General features: G+C 41.0%; 1 protein-coding gene across 1 annotated transcript; it reads right to left on the reverse strand.

The window, feature by feature from the left end:
• Nucleotides 1-15,388: 15,388 nt before the first annotated feature.
• LOC129503574 (small ubiquitin-related modifier 2-like) lies at nt 15,389-15,673 on the reverse strand. Its single transcript, XM_055315749.1, has 2 exons — nt 15,523-15,673; nt 15,389-15,465 (listed from the first exon to the last, which is right to left on the reverse strand). The coding sequence occupies exons 1-2, from the start codon at nt 15,671-15,673 to the stop codon at nt 15,389-15,391; spliced, it is 228 nt and encodes a 75-aa protein (XP_055171724.1).
• Nucleotides 15,674-19,061: the final 3,388 nt, after the last annotated feature.

Here is a 19,061-nt window from a genome sequence, read left to right on the forward strand (position 1 = left end):
TAAAACAGGCAAATCTGTGGAGACAGGAAGTAGAACAGAGGTTAACCGAGGGCTGGGGCTAGGAGGGCAGGGGGAGGTCAATGTTTAATGGGTGCAGAGTTCCACTACGGACTGATGAAACTGTTCTGGACATAGACTGTAGTGAAGGTTGAGCAACACTGTGAATGTGCTTCTTTCACTGGATGGCACACTTAAAAATGGTTAAAATGCTAACTTATATGCTAGGCATTTTGTACCATGATTAAAATATATATTAATATATTATTATATATTAATTAATTAATATATATTAATATATTATTATATATTAATATATATGTATTTAAGTTGAATTCCCAAAAAGCTTTGACTCTGGAGCCCTAGCCTCTTAATACTCTGAGGAATGAGGATGTATTTTCTAGCTCACCGTCACGGGGTCACAGAAAGTGCCTTCAGCCTTCTCAGGGGTCCCAAGAGAAAGCAGTCATCTTATCAGCAGAGATATTTCTGGATGCCCTTGAGGGATATCTGAAAGGAGTCTTCAGGATTTTGTGGTCTAACACCCTCCCTTTGCAAATAAGGAAAGAGGAAAAACAACTCAAAGAAGTGTCTTCTGGGGAAATAAAGAAATCCAGCTAGATACCTTAAAGCTCTAAATAAACCCAGTGTGGCATTTTCTCTTCTAGGATAATAATCTACTCTTCTCTATAAATCTCATCTTTAATTTGCTTGTCATTTTTGAGTTTGCTTCTAGGTCAAAGACGCTATAGAACCCAGAATAGATCTCCAGGAAGATTATTTTACTGAGGCTCTAAAACTTCCTGCACAACATAATCATTTTGGCAGTTATGACCAGTTTGTTAGAGTTGGCATGAAAGATGGAATCTATTTGCCATGGCTGTTACAATGCGCTTTATTGTGATACGGTGCCAGAGGCACTGGACCTGAAGTCCAGTGACCTGAATTTAAATCTAGGCTCATGCCATGACCTAGGGCAGTCATTAAACTTCTCTGTTCTTCAATTTGCTTCCTCTATAGATAGCGCGATTGGAGGAGATAAACCCTAAAATGCCTCCCAGTTTCTGTGATTCTGTATACTCTGATTCTGTGTTTATTTTTGTCTGTGCTTTGGAAGTAAGGAAGTGACCCAAATACTTGAAATTATCACTCATTGATCACTTCTATTATGTTTTCCATGCTTATGTAAAATTAGCCTTGGTGGGTGGATCGTGGTAGATGCTCTGTTGTCCTGTCCAGTTCTCCACTCCAGAGTGAAGGACTTACTCCTCCCACTGCTGGGTGTTTGCCTGCAGACTGCTGCCGTTGTCAGCCCTCTCAGGGAGTTGCTGTTGGCCCAAGAAAGCCACTTTGCCTGAGGCATACCGCCTTCCCAGAGGCAGCCCATATCCAGCAATGATCCACCTGAGAGCATAAAGACCTGGGCCCTCAACCCCAAACTCTGGATGACTCTGCAAGGTTCTATCAGCTTCAGAGCTCCCCATGGGTTGGCTGAGACTTTTGATGAGACTCAATTATAATCCAATTTCTCCCTCCTTCTAAAACATACAAACATGCTACTTTGTCTTCTCTCACCAGAGCTGATTGTGAGAGCAACCCCAGTAGAAGTCCTGCATGCTGACCCCCCTCCCCATCTCATTCAGAGTCCATGTCCCAGGTAACAGCTCATCATTCTTTGAGCTCTCCCACTGACATGATGAGGTAGATATAATTATTAAGAAGCTTCTGGAAGTAAGTTTCCATAAGCACCCTATTAGAAAATGATAGAGCCAGGGCTTAAACCCAGCACCCCAGCTCTGGCCTTCCTGTTCTAAGCTACTATATCCCTCCACCCCTTGATTTCTCATTCATTTTTCAGAATTCATTCAAGTCTTATTCAAGTGTACATTTAAAAATCATTGCTTAAGTGCATGTGTGTTTTCCAAGTATCTCGTATGTTTTCATGTTAGTCTGCAGAGATGAATGTGAACTTTGAAGTAGATCCAAATAAAATGACTTTCAAAATTTAGGAAACTAAGATATAATCTGGCAATCCTAAATCCAGCCCTTCCCAAATTCTTATGAAGGTAGCAATGAAGAAAAAGGAATCCTGTTTGACATTCTGCTGGTTAAGAGGACTGAGAAAAGTAAATCCTCCAACGCTAGCCCTGTGGGATTATGCAAACAAAAGAGGTTGCCCTTTGAACACGCAGATGGTCCTCTGTGGTTTCTACCTCTGTTGGGGCAATGGTCAAGTATGGACTGTGAGCATTCCCAGGCTAGTCCCAGGACCCCATGAACCCTCTCTCCCACCAAGCCTGCCACTTGCAGAGACCATCAGATGTAGAGACTTTCTGTCCTAGGGAGGGATGAACCAGGTTATTCCCAACAAGCAGGGACACCCATCAGAGGTGGATGTGTAGACTGTGTAGTGACAGTAGACGAGGGTTTTTAGGGAAATAACAGGCCTCACCCTGCCTCACTTGTCTTATTGGTCAAACGAGGGTAGTATTTGTTCTTTCTGCACATAAAGCAATTGTGAAAAACAAATGTGATAAGAGCAATAGCATTGCTTGGAGGTTACACGGAGTTTCCAAAACACAACATTACGTCCTCTGGAAACAGAGTGGAAAATCAGGATTACTGTTTGTTGATTCTGAATTTTAAAAAAATATTCCATACCCTTTTCTTTCACAGATGATTCACATCTTACCTGTATCACTCTAAATGGCTTCACATTTTTCTTTTCTGTATGAGGTCTAGCTGTGGATATAGATGGGCTCAGTAGTTAAGCCTCAGATTGGAGGTCAGTGGAACACATTCAGCTTGCAAACAAAATGGAATTGGATTCTGGGAGCATTGCAGTTATTTTTAAATTTTGAATTAGCGGACAATAAAAATGCAGATTTGCAGTTTTGTCCAAAAAAATGAGAAGTTCTGGCTTCATTCTCATTGTGACATTAGGCTGGTGCAGAGCAACAGCCGCCCCCTTAGGCGGGGCATAGAAACTCTCATGTGCCACAGTCCACACCACACCCTCTCTCAGAGGCCAAGTATCCATTGCAGTTTAGCATCATACTGGCAAGTCTATTCTCCTCCCTTAAATCACCTGCCCTCCCAAAGTCTTTTTAATCTGTCATCCCTTATTCTCAAAAATGCCAGATTAAAGTCCTGGTCAGTAGACTCAAAAGCATCCTTTCTTCAGTAATGGAAAGAAATAGATTTGTGGTAATTCCCGGTGTTCTTCACTGTTTGGGTTCATATGGGAATGGGGATTTATGAGCCTAAAGGATTGATAGGCTATTTGCAGGTTTTACAACTTGGCTTTGAGACATCCTCAAATATACTTGAGCTCACTGGTTGTTCTGTTAGTTGATAGTACTCTAGAGCATTCGTTAGAGCCTGTCACTGAATGTCTTTGAGTCCAGTGCTGTCTTAGAATAGTCTCTGGGGTCTTGCTCTGTTTCCTCATTCCCGCTACTGCTGATAATCTCCTCATCCTATCCATGGAACATTACTCATTGGTCTTTTTGTCTCATCTGTCTTTTCTCTAGTTTATCTGCTTTACTGGAAACCAAGTTAACCTTCTAAAAAACCCAAATATAATCCGTTCTCTCCTCAACTTATATACCCCTGCTGGTTCCTGTTTTCTCAAGGATAAATTTTGAGCTCCTTATGAAAGATCCTTCCCCATCTAACCCTAAACCACTACTTTGTCCCCTTCCTCACCACCCATGGGGATCCTCCATGTTCTCCACATACTGCCTGTCCTGTCCCAGCGAGATAGTCTTTGTATCCTCTGCTCCCTCAGGCTAAAATGTACTTGCCCACACCCCTCAAGCCTTGGGATTTCAAAGACCAGTACATTTTTTTAAAATATGGAAATGTGTGTGTTGTTTGTATTGAGCCAAATAGGAGAGACTACAATTCATAGTAATAGCATCTATTAGCACCTTGATTTTGTAAGAGAAAGAAAAATGGCAGCACTCCCAAAGTAGAAAGGACATCATCTCAAACCAAAGTTCCTTTGAATTGAATAAATCTGGCTTTTCGAAAGATGTACTGCCTTGCCCTTACTTTTCTCATTTCCCCTCAGACCAGTGAAAAATGAATCACCAGCATTTGTCCTGGGCTTGCTTTTGAGACCCACTTCCCTACCCATCTCTTTCTTTCTAGAAAATTCCTACACATCCTTCAAGATAAAATTTGAATGCTGCTTCTTTTTTTTTATTTTTTTTAAATTTTTTTAAATTTATTTTATGATAGTCACACACAGAGAGAGAGAGAGAAAGAGGCAGAGACACAGGCAGAGGGAGAAGCAGGCTCCATGCACCGGGAGCCTGACGTGGGATTCGATCCAGGGTCTCCAGAATCGCGCCCTGGGCCAAAGGCAGGCGCCAAACTGCTGCGCCACCCAGGGATCCCTGAATGCTGCTTCTTGAGTAAGGTCTTTTCTGACACCCCATGTTAGAGATGGTTTGTAGTCCTTTGTTCCTGTCCTGTTCCAGTGTAATACACATGGACTTTCCATGGATGTTTCTGGGCATCCATGGTACCTTAAATCATGAAAGCCCCTCAAAAGTCTTCTTAAATCTACTCTCTTCTCCCACCTTTCCATTCTCCATGGCAGTGGTGCTCAGTCTCTTTCTCTACAATTTCTCCTTCTGCCATTCTAGGTATACTCCTATGTCTCCACTACCCAAGACCTTGCTGGAAGAGAGTTCACCAAACACTGAATCTGTCTCCAGCTCAAACGACAAGCAGCCCCTTAGCCCAGCTGCCACCTCTCCAACCACTTAAAGTTTTATGACCCTGAGAAGACCGGTAAACTGAGATACTAGGGTAGAAAGAAGTCATCCTTGCATGCTGTGCCTTATACACATGCATGTGCATGTATGCACACACACATGCACACGCATATACACAAATTTAAAAAATGAAATTATGAGTGGATAAGTTCTATAGCCAGTATGGACACAGCCTATTAGATGCCACTGTTCTGTTCTCAGGGATACCCCTGGTGCTTCTCCCATTGGATATATTTCTTGTTCCTCTAACCACAGTCTTCATCTTCTCTACAGAATGGGGAAGAAAACCTATTTAAGACATTAGGGCAACTTCGCTGGGACACCAGTCTGGGAACCCAGTCATTATGAAAGATATGATGCTGAAATGTCTCTTTTAAGCCCAAATTGAAGGCAGGGGTTTTAGTGGTGGAATGGAATGGACCCTGATGTACTTGCCAAATGGGCTCAGTATGGATGGGCTTCTCTTCCCTGCATTCATTGCTTATTCCTGTGACCCCTCTGGCCAGCCTCCTGGCCCTGGCTGTCAGTCTAGTTTCAGAAGCCAGAGAGGAGAGACTTCGTGTTGGCATTGCCCTGGAAATCTGAGAAATTAGCAGAATGACTGTACCTTGGAATTCCTAGAAATTGTCTACCAGTTAGCCAGGCCTACTATGGGCAGCAACTTGTGCCAGTTATACACACCACAGAAGCCACAGCTCAGCTAATGAGTAATGAAATACTTGGAAGAATTCTCTTCACTCTTACCTCTTGCCAAGGATGGGCACTGTTGGTTTCCTGAGGACTCCTTAACAATTAACCTATTGGAGGGACAAGGCATGCTTTGTGACACTATATGAATAAAACTAGAGGGGAGCAGAACATGTGTGGCATGTTTGAAGGCATCTGTCCACTTGATCATTCCTTGTGTGGCTCACTACTTCTTGAGAATTCTTATAGGTTGTCCAGAAAAGGCAGTCTGTCTTTGAGGTGCTTGAGAGCAGAAGTACAGTTTTCCCCCTTTAAGAATACTCTTTCTCGGGATCCCTGGGTGACGCAGTGGTTTGGCGCCTGCCTTTGGCCCAGGGCGCGATCCTGGAGACCCGGGATCGAATCCCACATCGGGCTTCCGGTGCATGGAGCCTGCTTCTCCCTCTGCCTGTGTCTCTGCCTCTCTCTCTCTCTCTGTGACTATCATAAATAAATAAAAATTAAAAAAAAAAAGAATACTCTTTCTCCCCTTGGGCTGTTTGTTCAAACCCACAGAGGAAGGGAAACATCACTTCATTTTCCCAAAGAAATGACATGATAACCCAATGATGAAAATGTAAAGGACAAATTGTGTCAGGCTGAGCCTATGAAGGCAGAGTTCAGGTGGCAGTGATTTGGGGAATAGAAATGGTCGAAGGTTGATGGAGACCTTCCTTCTTGTAGGTGAGTCTGTCATATGCCTTATTGCTGTTAGCATCTTCTGTTTTTGTTTGGATGGATAAAGGGCAGAGAACAGAAGAATGTTTAATTTTTATCAAAATCGTGTGGCTCAAAGTTTAGTTACTGCAAGAAGCAATATCCTTTGAACAGTTTATCTGAGGATAAGTGCAGTGATGGTAGACATGAGCCTCGTTTGAAGGGGTACACAGTGTCCCTGGGTAGATTAGGTTAGGAGGGGCCATGAGGATGACTATTTTTAGTTAGAACCTTAGCATTCACTGTCTTCCATTGTAATTCTTCTTTTTTGGGGGGGGTTAAAAATATTGTATTTATTTATTCATGAGAGACACACGGAGAGAGGCAGAGACACAGGCAGAGGGAGAAGCAGGCTCCATGCAGGGAACCTGTTGTGGGACACGATCTCAGGACCCTGGGATCATGTCCTGAGCCAAAGACAGAGGCTCAACCACTGAACCAGCCAGGCATCCCCTTTTTTAGATGTTTTTATAGGGAAATATATATAACATAAGGTGTACCATTTTACTCTTTAAATGTAGAATTTAGTTGCATTAAGTACATTAACAATGTTGTACCACCAACACCACTATCCACTTCCAGAACTGTTTCAGCATCCCAAGCAGAAACTCTGTACTCATTAAACAGTAACTCCCCATTCTCCCTTCCCCCACCCCCAGGAACCTCTATTCTATTGTCTGTCTTTATGAATTTGCCAACTTTAGGTACCCCATATAAATGAAATCATATAGTATTTGTCCTCTTGTGTCTGGATTCTTTCACTTAGCATAATGTCTTTCAGGTTCACCCCTGGTGTAGCATGTGTCAGAGCTTCTTCCCTTTTTAAGGCTCAGTAATATTCCACTGTATGGGTAGACCGCATTCTGTTTGTCCATTTATCTGTTGTTGGACACCTGGGCTATTTCCACCTTTTGACTATTCTAAATAATGCTGCTGTGAACAGTGGTGGGCAAGTCATTGTAGTTCCTTTTTACAATTTCCCACATCTTGTGTGCTACACTGGTGGAGGTAGAAAAGGTCATGTGGCACAGGGTGAAGAAGGCTTGTCCTAATACCTTTGCCCAGGCTCCGGCTGGAGGACACCACAGCTCAGACTCCCACACAGCAACATGGGCATAGGTGGAAGCCCATGATTGCAGAGGAACATCCTTCAGGGACATTTGCAGGATGGAAACTGTGGTCAGATGTCCAGCTACTTCTCTACATAAGAGAATGCTGTTCCCGAGGTGAGAAAGGGGTGTCTATCTCACATCTGTTTGATAACTGCATTTATAGAATATAGTCTGGAAAAATATGAACCAAAATGCTTACAGTGCTTATTTGGGAGGATGGAGTTATTGGTGATATTTACTTTCATATTGGATAAAAATGGAATTATTTCTATTTTTTTGGAATTATTTCTATTTTTAAGGGAATGAATGCCATGTTGATTACTCAGATAAAAAATAACAAAGTAATCTATTTTAATGCTTGCATTCAGAATGCAGCTATTGTCAGCGATCCAGTTCAACACTACCTTCTTTTAGCTCTGTCTAGCAGGAACATTTTTGGCCTCAGAACTGTCATAAATTTTATTGAGGTTTTTCTATGTCAATCTTAAAGACAGTGAATCCACAGCGTTAATCTAATAGCCATTGTGCATGCAATGTTGTATAGGAAACCACAAGCAAAATAGCTATATATTTATACTCTTGAGTTAATAGAAGTAAAAAAAATGGATTAACTCCATGCAATATATAAAAAATAGAAGATCCAAAAATCAGGTTCCATCAATTTTAATAAAAATGCTTCTATCACATGCTACATGGTGTTTGGAAGATGGAAACTCTTACGTGCCTCACGGACATCATGTCCTTGGTGTGCAGTTTTAGGGAGACCCAGAATGCCCTGCTGCTCCTCCTAATCTCTTCAGGCCCTGGAAACCACTGCCTCACAATGGACAGGGGCACACAGTTGCCTCACATGTCTCCATGGCAGGAAGTTAGATAATCAAAGCAGGAAGGATGTCAGATGGTGGCTGAATCATTCATTTTCCAAATGCAAACACTTATAAGGGTGTGAAATGGGGCACTATTACCTTTTGCACAGGGATAACTGGCATAGACTGGGACCATTCAGGTAAATCAGAATATATGCTCTTCCTAGACAAGGCATGTGGGAGAAGGGAGCCTTCTGCTCCAACCAGACAGCGTATCCCTATCTAGAGGCGGTGAGATACAACATTCTTTAAAACAGGTTCAAACACACAGCCACTGATTTGCAATATTTGAAAGCAGATCCATCCCTAGCAGTTCCCCTAAGGGGATTAGAGCAGGGCATCCAGGCACATGCTTTCTTTTAGGTATGCTGCAGAAACCTAACAACTGACACATAAGAAACAGGACTCTCCCTTGTGCTATACCTGAAACTGGAAACAACTGAAATGCTCAATAATAGGAAATGATTGGGAAAACCATGGTCCATTCATATCAGCTTTTACTGATAACGTCCTTAAAGATTTTGCAGTGGGATAGACAGAAATATCATCATATAAGGTTGAATCCAAAAAGCTGACTATAAACCAGGATATAAAATGTACACCCAATTACGTGAGATATGTATCACACACATATACACATACATGAAAAAGATGTATAAAAATGTGGTTTGCCTCTGGGCAGTGAAGGTGAGCAATGGTGTTTTTTTTTCCTTCTTTTCTAAAATTTTCATGAATTTTTAAGTTTAGAGTAAGCATATACTGCAGAATCAGAAGAAAACATCTCCCATGCATGTATGAAAGCTGATATAGATACACACATGTAAGTATGTAGAACATACATCTGTTTTCTCATATGATTTGTCCAGCACTAACTCACCTGGCCAGAGAGAGTATCCAGGGTCACATTCTTACACTTGGCAGTGGTAGTTCATGTCAGGATTGTGGGGTCCATGGAAGGATTGTGGGGTCCATGGAAGAGCCAAAAGAACATTCCTATGTGTCTACTTTCTCAATTATCCCATCTCTGTACCTCCCCATCCCACAAAAAGGAAGATTTGTGTTGTTGCTGTTCTTTGTGTTAGAAGAAATTCCATTGGTAAGATCCTGCTACCTGGCCACAAAGGAGAGCCCTTCAAAGATCTCGGTCCTCTCTGGTTCTATGGGCTGCAGAAATGGGGAGGAGGCTATCACCACACATTCTGTGTTGAGCTACTGATACCGTAGGATGAAAAGCCATCACATAGCAATGAGGCTGGCAAAGCTCCTGTGTCCTTCTCTTTGTATTCAATAGCAGTAATTTGCTTCTTTTTTAAAAAATTTTAATTCCAATATAGTCAACATACAGTGTTAGATTAGTTTCAGGTGTACAGTACAGTGGTTCAGCAATTCTGTACAGTACTCAGTGCTCGTTACAGTAAGTGCACTTGTAATCATCCCCTTCACCTATTCCACCCATCTGCCCACCTCCCTCCCCTCTGATAGTAACAAATTTGTTCTCTACAGTTAAGGGTCTGGGTTTTTTTGTTTGTCTCATTTCTTAAACACTGTATATGGGTGAAATCATACGGTATTTGTCTTTCTCTGATTTATGTCGCTTAGCATTATACCTTCTAGCTCCATCCATGTTGCAAATGGCAAGATTTCGTTCTTTTTTATGGCTAGGTAATATTCCATCGAACACACCCCCCCCCATATTTTCTTATCCATTCATTTATTGATAGACTCTTGGGCTGCTTCCATAATTTGGCTTCCATTATAAGTAATGCTTCAATAAACATAGTGCTGCATATATCTTTTTGAATTAGTGTTTTCATATTCTTTGGGCAAATACCCAGTAGTGGAATTCCTGGATCATATGGTAATTCTATTTTTAGGTTTTTGAGGAACCTCCATACTGTTTTCCATAGTGACTGCACAAGTTTGCATTTCCACCAATAGTGTGAGAGAGTTCCTTTTTCTTTTTTTTTTAAGATTTTATTTATTTATTCATGAGAGACACACACACACACAGAGAGAGAGAGAGAGAGAGAGAGAGAGGGGCAGAGACACAGGCAGAGGGAGAAGTAGGCTCCATGCAGGGAGCCCGACGTGAGACTCGATCCCGGGACCCCGGGATCGCACCCTGGGCTGAAGGCAGGCACCAAACCACTGAGCAATGCAGGGATCCCCAAGTTCCTTTTTCTCTACAACCTCAACAACTCTTGTTTCTTGTGTTTTTGGTTTCAGCTGTTTTGACAGGTAGGAGGTGATATCTCATTGTGGTTTTGATTTGCATTTCCCTGATGATGAGTGATGTTGAGCATCTTCTCATGTGTCTGTTGCCCTCCTGCATGTCTTCTTTGGAGAAATGTCTGTTCATATCTTCTGCCCATTTTTAAAAACTTTTTTTGGGGGGGCGGAGGTGGTGCTAAGTCATATAAATTCTTCATATATTTTGGATACTAACCCTTATTGGCTCTGTGAATTGTAAATATTTCCTCCTATTCAGTAAGTTGCCTTTTATTTTGTTGGTTCTTTATTTTTCTGTGCAGAAGCTTTTAATTTTTGATGTGGTCCCAATAGTTTATTTTTGCTTTTGTTTCCCTTGACTCAGGAGACATATCAAGAAAAAAGGTGCTATGACCGATGTCAAAGAAGTTACTCCCTAAGCTCTCTTCTAGGATTTTTATGATTTCAGGTCTCATATTTAGGCTTTTAATCCATTTTGAGTTTATTTTTGTGTATGGTGTAAGAAAGTGGTCCAGTTTCATTATTTTGCATGTAGTTGTCCAGTTTTCCCAACACCATTTGCTGAAGAGACTTTTCCCCCATTGCATATTCTTGCCTTTTTTGTCATAGATTAATAGACCATATAACTGTGGCTTTATTTCTGGGGTTTCTATTCTATTCTATTGACCTATGAGTCTATTTTTGATTGCTGTTTTGATTACTACAGCTTTTTAGTGTTTCTTGAGATCTGGGAATGTGATACCTCCAGTTTTATTCTTTCTCAAGATTGCTTTGGCTATTTGGGGTCTTTTGGAGTTACATGCAAATTTTAGTATTATTTGTCATAGTTCTGTGAAAAATGCTGTTGGTATTTTGATAGGGATTGTATTAAATGTGTAGATTGCTTTGGGTTGTATGGACATTTTAATATTTGTTCTCCCAATCAATGAGCATAGAAAAATCTTTCCATTTCTTTGTGCTGTTTTCAATTTCTTTCATCGATGTTTTATAGTTTTCAGAGTATAAATCTTCCACCTTTTTGATTAAGTTTATTCCTTGACATTTTATTCTTTTTGGCACAATTGTAAATGGTATTTTTTTTAAACATTTATTTATTTTAGAAAGGGAGAGCATGAGCAGAGGGGAGGGACAGAGAGAGAGGGAGAGAGAGAATCTCAAGTAGGCTGAGAGCCCTGCTGAGCATGGAGCCTGAATAGGACTCAGTCCCACAAACCTGAGATCATGACCTGAGCCAAAATCAAGAGTTGGATGCTTAACCAACTGAGCTACCCATGTGCCCCAGGGATTCTTTTCTTAATTTCACTTACTGCTGCTTCATTATTAGTGTATTGGAATGCAGTAGATTTCTGTACATTGATTTTGTATCCTGTGACACTGCTGAATTCATTTATCGATTCTGTTAAGGTTTGGTGGAGTGATTAGGGTTTTCTATATAAAGTATCATGTCATCTATAAATGTGAAAGTTTTACCTCTTCCTCGCCAATTTGGATGTCTTTTATTTCTTTTTCTTTTCTAATGGCAGTACATTTTACTTTCACATTTGTACTTCATTAGAAAAGGCTGTGAAGTGACATAATGGCATTTATATTTTTTTGGTTTTGGTTTCACATATTAAATTTATAAGTTTTGCCTTTTGAAAATTTATATATGAGTAAGATTTTTTTAAAAAGAATAAGAAGGAAGGAGATAAATCAGAGAAGAGGGAAAGTAAAAGTAGAAGATGAGAAGACCAAGGAAAAAGTTCATTGTCCTCACCCAGGACACCTGTGGTGAGGTCCTGCCCAGTTATTAAGGTTGGACAGGACACAGCCTGGAGTTCCCAATGCTTGAAGAGAATCCCAAGCAGGAGACTCACCTTATAAGTGATTCAGTAAGAGGACCATGAGGCAGTCTTCTTTATGATTCTAACCATTTTATTTTTATTTATTTATTTATTTTAAATATTTTATTTATTTATTTGAGAAGGGAGAGTGAGCAAGAGACAGAGCTAGTGTAGCAGGGGAAAAGGCAGAAGGAGAGAGAGAAGCAGGGCCCTCACTGAGCAAGAAACCCATGATGTGGGGCTCCATCCCAGGACCCTGAGATCATGACCTGAGCCAAGACAGATGCTTCACTGACTGAGCCACCCAAGTGCCCTGATTCTAACCATTTTAAAGCACTTAAACCAATAGCTCATAGTATGTGCTTGAATCAGTGCTGAAGGAAAGCTGCCCATGTACCAGAAATTTATATTAAACATGTGGGGCTTTCATGTGTCCTAGTAGCTAACACACCTTAACAAACTCTAGAGGAGAACTGATTGCACAAATTGGGTTGCTTTTCTGTATGTTTGAGTGCCTTCTCTTCAATTAGACTGCAAGTTTCTTTGGAATTCTATTCTTTTCTTTTCTTTTCTTTCTTTCTTTCTTTCTTTCTTTCTTTCTTTCTTTCTTTCTTTCTTTCTTTCTTTCTTTCTTTTTTTCTTTTTTTCTTTCTAATATATTTTCTATCCCCAGAGAGCCTAGCATAGAACCATGTACCTAGTGAGCCTTTAATAAATGCTGTATGATTGATTTGATCTAATAGGATGACATGGAGAATTTTGGTTTGTTTTCAATAGTGCCTAGTATACAATTATGTGCTATTAGTCACTTTTAATAAAGTTTCTTGCCCTTAAGGAACTCGAGAGCCCACATATTCCTAGAGAGTGGGGATCTAAGGGAAGTAAATAAAATTGGTATGTTTGAAAATGCATTTAGGATTTCACTGAGAGATACGTATTTCTTTAATCCTGGAGGTTATTGAATGAATGGGGGCTTAAGCGGATCTGAAACAGGGCTGTGAGCTGGGAGGAAGCTGGGGTGGGGGGGTAGACGGTAGTGGCCCAGCTCTGCCGCAAAGCGTGTGCCTTCCGTGTCCTTGCCTTAAAATGACATCAGTAGTTCCCAACTGAAATTCTATGGATTAAGGCGCATTGACTACTATTTGATTACATATCTATCTGTCCCCCATGTGCTTTTTATGTGCAACCAGATTTGGGAACTAGGACATTAGATGGGTAGGTGACCTTTCCTTTCTTGACTTAAGAGGGTAAATTTAGAACTGGAAGGAGACGTAGGATTGAATACTCTGATCTGTATGGTGGGAAAAAGCAAAAATGCATGACAACAACCACAAAACACCGTTAGCTAGTCCAAAGATGAAAGGGAAAAATAAACGTTGGCTGGCTAGAGGAAATATCTTCTTTGACAGGATATGAAAGAATTCATCGAGTGTTATTAAACAAGGAAGTCGAAGTTCCAATCGCAGGAACTTAATAAATATTTGTTGATTGACTGATTAATGAGCTAATTCAAGCAAAGAAGGAATTTTGTTACTGTTTTAAAGTAAGGATTTCTAATTGCCCATTCGGGATAAAAATATTTCTTGTGTTTCCCTAAGCAACCCAAACTATCTATTCCATTATTCAAACAAACACCCAAAAGGATTTAATGTATCCTTTGGCAACCAAAGATAAAACTCCACTTAAGCTTCTTTCAAGCAGATATTAGTGGTTATTTAGTTATTTTAGTTATTGAGAAATATTAGGTGATCCATGCCCTGTGTTTGACAAACTAAGTTTGAATTCTGTCCCCACTCCCCACCCCAGGAATTTCAAGCAGAACTTCTCCTTTGAAGGTGGCTTCTTTCCCTACCCCTGGGTGTTTGTCCTGCTGTTAAGTGAAACCCAAAGGATTTGCAAAATAAAAAGGATCCCAGGTTCCCTCATAAGTGCAGCCATCAGAAGAACTATTGATTCTGAAATTGAGCAATTTCCAGTAGTACAACGAATTGGTACATTATAGTCATTAGCCTATGTTTTTTATTCAACACATTCCAAATTATTTTCTATTCAAACATATTCAAAATGCATTTTTATTCAGTGTATTCAAAATGTTCGTTCTTCAAAAAGTATTTCCCAATTAGCCAGTAGTCCCCCTCCCACTCAGTTGTTCCCACCTTTATTCTCAGGGCTGAGAGGCCACTTGAATGTTACTTGCTCTAAGTTGTCCTCATTGGAACCATGCACTCACATTTCATGTATATCGGAATTATGTAAATTTTAAAGACTATTATGTATAAGAGTAATAAAATCTTACTGAATAGGCAGTGTTTATTTATTTATTTTAAAGATTTTATTTATTTATTCATGAGAGATACAGAGAGAGAGGCAGAGACTCAGGCAGAGGGAGAAGCAGGCTCCACACAGGGAGCCCGATGTGGGACTCCATCCCAGGTCTCCAGGATCACTCCCTGAGCCGAAGGGGGCGCTAACCTGCTGAGCCACCCGGGCTGCCCTGGATAGGGAGCATTTATTTTTATTTTTATTTTTTTATTTTTTTCATTTTAAACAAGAAGTTTATTTAAACAACAAGACGCTTGACTTGAAGGGAAAACTATCTAGGATTCATTTCTTTTAGAGTAATTTAACCCTACTTAAAGACAGATTGCCCTACATGTAACAGCTACATACAAAAAAGGTATAGAATTGTCCTTGGTTTTACAATGATAAATGAAAAACATTAAAATTCTCCAATCGAACAAGGTATGCAAGGATTTTTATGTTGTTCTTTTTTTGTTAAACAGTGAGAGCAAAAGAACTTACCGGAATATAAAGATAAGAGCTGACTGAGCATGCCACTAATGGAGAGAAAGGGTGTTTTCACAGAAGCAGTATTTTCCCCCATCCCATCTCCATTTGATGTCGACCAAAACATATCATTGGCCATTTAGTTTAAAAAAATGCAATATGCTCGTGCACATACACAGTTACTTTATGTACAATAAAGGAATGGGGAAGGGGAAAATGAAAGAATAGAGAAAACTATACTGTAGTAGTCAGGATGTGGTGGAACCAAATTACAGCTTTCTATTTGAGGATGTCTTCTTGGTCTGGAGGAACAGAGTTCTGGAGTAAAGTAGCAGGTTCCCTTTTTAGTAGACACCTCCTGTCTGCTGCTGGAACATATCAATTGTATCTTCATCCTCCATTGCCAACTGTGCAGATGTGTCTGTTTCATTGATTGGCTGCCCATCAAATCGGAATCTGATCTGCCTCATTGACAAACCCTGTTCACAATAGGTTTTCATTAGTTTACTAAGTGGTGTATGCCTCTTAATCTTAAACTGCACCACAGAACCATCCTGCCCTGCCACCTTCAAATTAATATGATCGTTGTTCTCAGTCTTCACTCCTTCCATGAGCTTTTGGTAGGCCATGGCGAGTGCTGGAGTCTCCTCAGCTGCTGCTTCACAAAAGAGGTACCAGGTCCGCACGGAACAAGCACACCGGGAGCATTTAATATAGTGCAAATTCCTCCAAATTTATATGATTTCTCCAGAATGCCATAACAGAGCCAGGGCACCAATGTAGTGAAATTTAAGCCACTTTTAATCCCTTGTCTGGTGGCCACTTACATTAGCAGTAAACAGAAACCCCCACAGGGCTTGGTCACCATCATGGTGAACCATGGTGGGAATCTGGGGCACAGACTTTTGTGAGTGATTTTGGTGACAATAATGCTGTTATTTTATCATGCATCTTTTCTGTGCTATGATCATACCATCTAAGCTTTTATAAAGTAGGGGTGCTGAAAATGTGCCATAAATTACTATGAAATGAAGCCAGATGCAGAAAGAAGGCTTGGCAGTGGCCATGATTCTCAGTGCTATTAATTTCGGGAAAGACAGCAAAAGGAATCTTGTTAGGACTTTTTTGGGGGAGGGCGGGGTAAAGATTTTATCCATTTGAGAGAGAGAGAGAGAGAGAGCGTGCACAAGTGGAGAGGGAGAAGCAGACTCCCTGCTGAGTAGGGAGCCTGACTTAGGGCTTGATCCCAGGACTCCAATTTCTTGACCAGAGCTGAAGGCAGTTGCCCAACCCCTGAGTCACCCAGGAGCCCCTATTGCTAGGTCTTTTTTTTTTTTTAAAGCAGCATTAAAACAAAATTATGCCACTATTATTACGGATTTATACACTCTGAGAACACATCTCCTGGCCCATTTGTGATTATAAGAAGGATATGCTTGAATTAGTTTTACATGATGTAGTTCTTCAGGAACCCAGTTGTCTTGTGAATATAGTGTATACTCCCCCTAGATTGCAATCTCTTGAAGAGGAAGCAGAAACCATCTGTTATTTCTATATTCCACACTCCAACCACCTAATAACAATCACAATGGTCACATTGTTGTAGAAGTTGTTTACAAAACAGTTGTCTCAACTCACCCTCCTGATGACCTTGTGAGGTGAGTTTTCTTATTTTCCCCATTTTACAGACCCCCAGAGGTGTAGAAAGAGTCATTGATTTGCTCATGTCAGTCAGCAAGGAGTGGCATTAAGAAAACTTCCAGCTGGATCATGGAACCGGGAACCTATGACCATCCAAATGGACTTGCAACATTTGCCTCAACTCTGAAGTGCTAGGTCAGATTCCTCCTTCTGTGTATAGACATGTTCTAGAGACAGGGAGGATGGAAACCTCTGTTAGTTCACAGGATAAGGAAGGACCAGAGAAAGAGGCAAAACACCCCAGATTGGTAGGTGATTGTTTATATAAGCAAGAGAACTTATTTACAAGGACCATTTTGGGTGGCTACAGGAAGAATAGATCTCTATACTTGGCTACCGGATCTTAAAAGTTTATAGAGAGGCCTTAACTGGGTTCAGTCAAAAATACCATCCAGATGGTCTCAACACCACATCAAGGCTATATGTTCTTGGGGAAATTTCTAGCATGGGGAAGGCAAGCAGAACATGCCAGAGGAGGGGGTGAGGAGTTCATGAACTCTGATTGCCTGAGTTCAGTTTATAGGTCAACCAGTGGTCACATCCTCTCTGTGACCTCCTCCAACACTATCCTTATGTCCCTATGTCCCTCCTACATTATCTGTGGCTGTGGCCCTGTATCTGTTTTCTTAGAAAATTATTTAGTTAAGAAAGCAGTTTCATTTGGGGCTGATTAGTGATCAAGAAGTTTCCCTTGTGTGCCTTGAAGTGTTCAGTGCATGGAAAGGTCTCTCGGGGGAGATGGTAAGGAGAGAGGGGTCACATGCCACATCAGAACAGAACTGTTGTAGCTAAGGGTTCCAGCGAGAATGGCAGAGAAAGTCAGGGGATAGCACTCTGTTTCTCATCCGAACCAACCATGAAATCTTGGACAGGCCCTTTCACCTCCCTGAGCCTTAATTTCTTCATTTACATATTACAGAATAAGAGTAACATTTGTCTAAACTACCTTACAAGATTGTTGTGAATGGTGGGAATATTTTCTTTCTAGTGCATGCCACCTAAGGCAGGGCAGACTCAAGGACTTGATGTGAGCAGGCCAGCAAGAAGCCTCCCCCACTATGCCAACACCGCCCCCATCCACACACTCCCTGGTGAGCATGGGAAGGATTTGGTTGTTAATTTTGAAAAAATAAACTCACCTTTTTGCATTTAGAGGACAAATAACAAAAATGATAGCTGGTTAAAAAAAACTGAAATACATGCTTTATTAGTTTTTACAGGTAGGATGTCTCCTCCCAATCCATAAAATCTATACAATTATCCAGGTATAAGGAGTGAAATCAATTCAAAAGAATTTATTTCAGAAATGTCCAGAATAGGTAATTTAGATGCACTTATGAGAAATTGCCTCTCCTTGCCCTGAAATGTGCCTAGGGTAGAGTTTTGTAAAAACAAATTTGGATAGACTTGTCCTTGCCATCCAGAAAACAGTATGTGGCTGTGCAAGTAACAGAAGGGCAAGTCAGTCAGGCCTGAAAAGGCTCAAAGCTCCTACAAGCACAAAGCCCCGGGGAAGGAAGTGGACAAAAGGCAATAGCACCTTTTGTCCTTTGCCCACTTCACTGCCAGACAGTACCTTGTCCCTTGGTGCCAATGCCAATCCCCTCTTCCACAATGTCTGTAGCATGCTTGGAACTTCATGAGTTTTATATATTTGGGTAATGGTTATACGCAGTGGGATTTTCTCCAGGGAAGGAGAGCAGTAAGTTTTATCTTGTCATCAACGGATTTCAGGCTGCCTGCAGTGTCATGTTGAAAATGAGTCTCATGCAAGATCTGAGAGGGCAAAGAGTAATGAATACCCACTCCGCATAGCTTCATCCCTTCTCTCGGGCCTCATGCTCCCTTGAGATTTTCTTTGCTGGCAGTCTCTGGCAACCAAGCTTCTCTGTTTTGTTCTAGACACACCAGAACTGCAAGCATATATAGAGCACTCTGAGAGAGAAAGAAGAGAGATTTGTTATAGGAATTGACCTATGTGGTTATGGAAACTGAAAAGTTGGTCTGAGAATTGGGGGCCATTTGTGTAAATCTTAGTCTGAGTCCAAAGGCCCAGGAACCAGGAGTACCAGTGTCTGATGGCAGAAGATGGATGTCCCAGCTCAATGAGAGAAAGAGTCTATTTGCCCTTCGTCCAACCTTCTTTTTCTATTAGAGCCCTCAACAGATTAGATGGTGCCCATTATTGAAGGCAATCTTCTTTACTCAGTCTACTTAGTCAAATGCTAATATCCTCTGGAGTTACACTTATAGAAACACCCAGAAGCCTGCCATCTGGGCATTCCTAAGCTCAGTCAAGTTGACATATAAAGTTAG

Source organism: Nyctereutes procyonoides, unplaced genomic scaffold (genome assembly GCF_905146905.1).
Source record: "Nyctereutes procyonoides isolate TBG_1078 unplaced genomic scaffold, NYPRO_anot_genome, whole genome shotgun sequence".
NCBI classification, from domain to species: domain Eukaryota; kingdom Metazoa; phylum Chordata; class Mammalia; order Carnivora; family Canidae; genus Nyctereutes; species Nyctereutes procyonoides.

Bases quoted from the DNA above. Each gene is read 5' to 3' on its own strand.
- LOC129503574 (XM_055315749.1), bottom strand. From the start codon at position 15,673: ATGGCCTACCAAAAGCTCATGGAAGGAGTGAAGACTGAGAACAACGAT. The intron at 15,466-15,522 runs GTTTGTCAATGA...TCAATGAAACAG, and splicing joins GAAAACCTATTGTGAACAGG to ACACATCTGCACAGTTGGCA.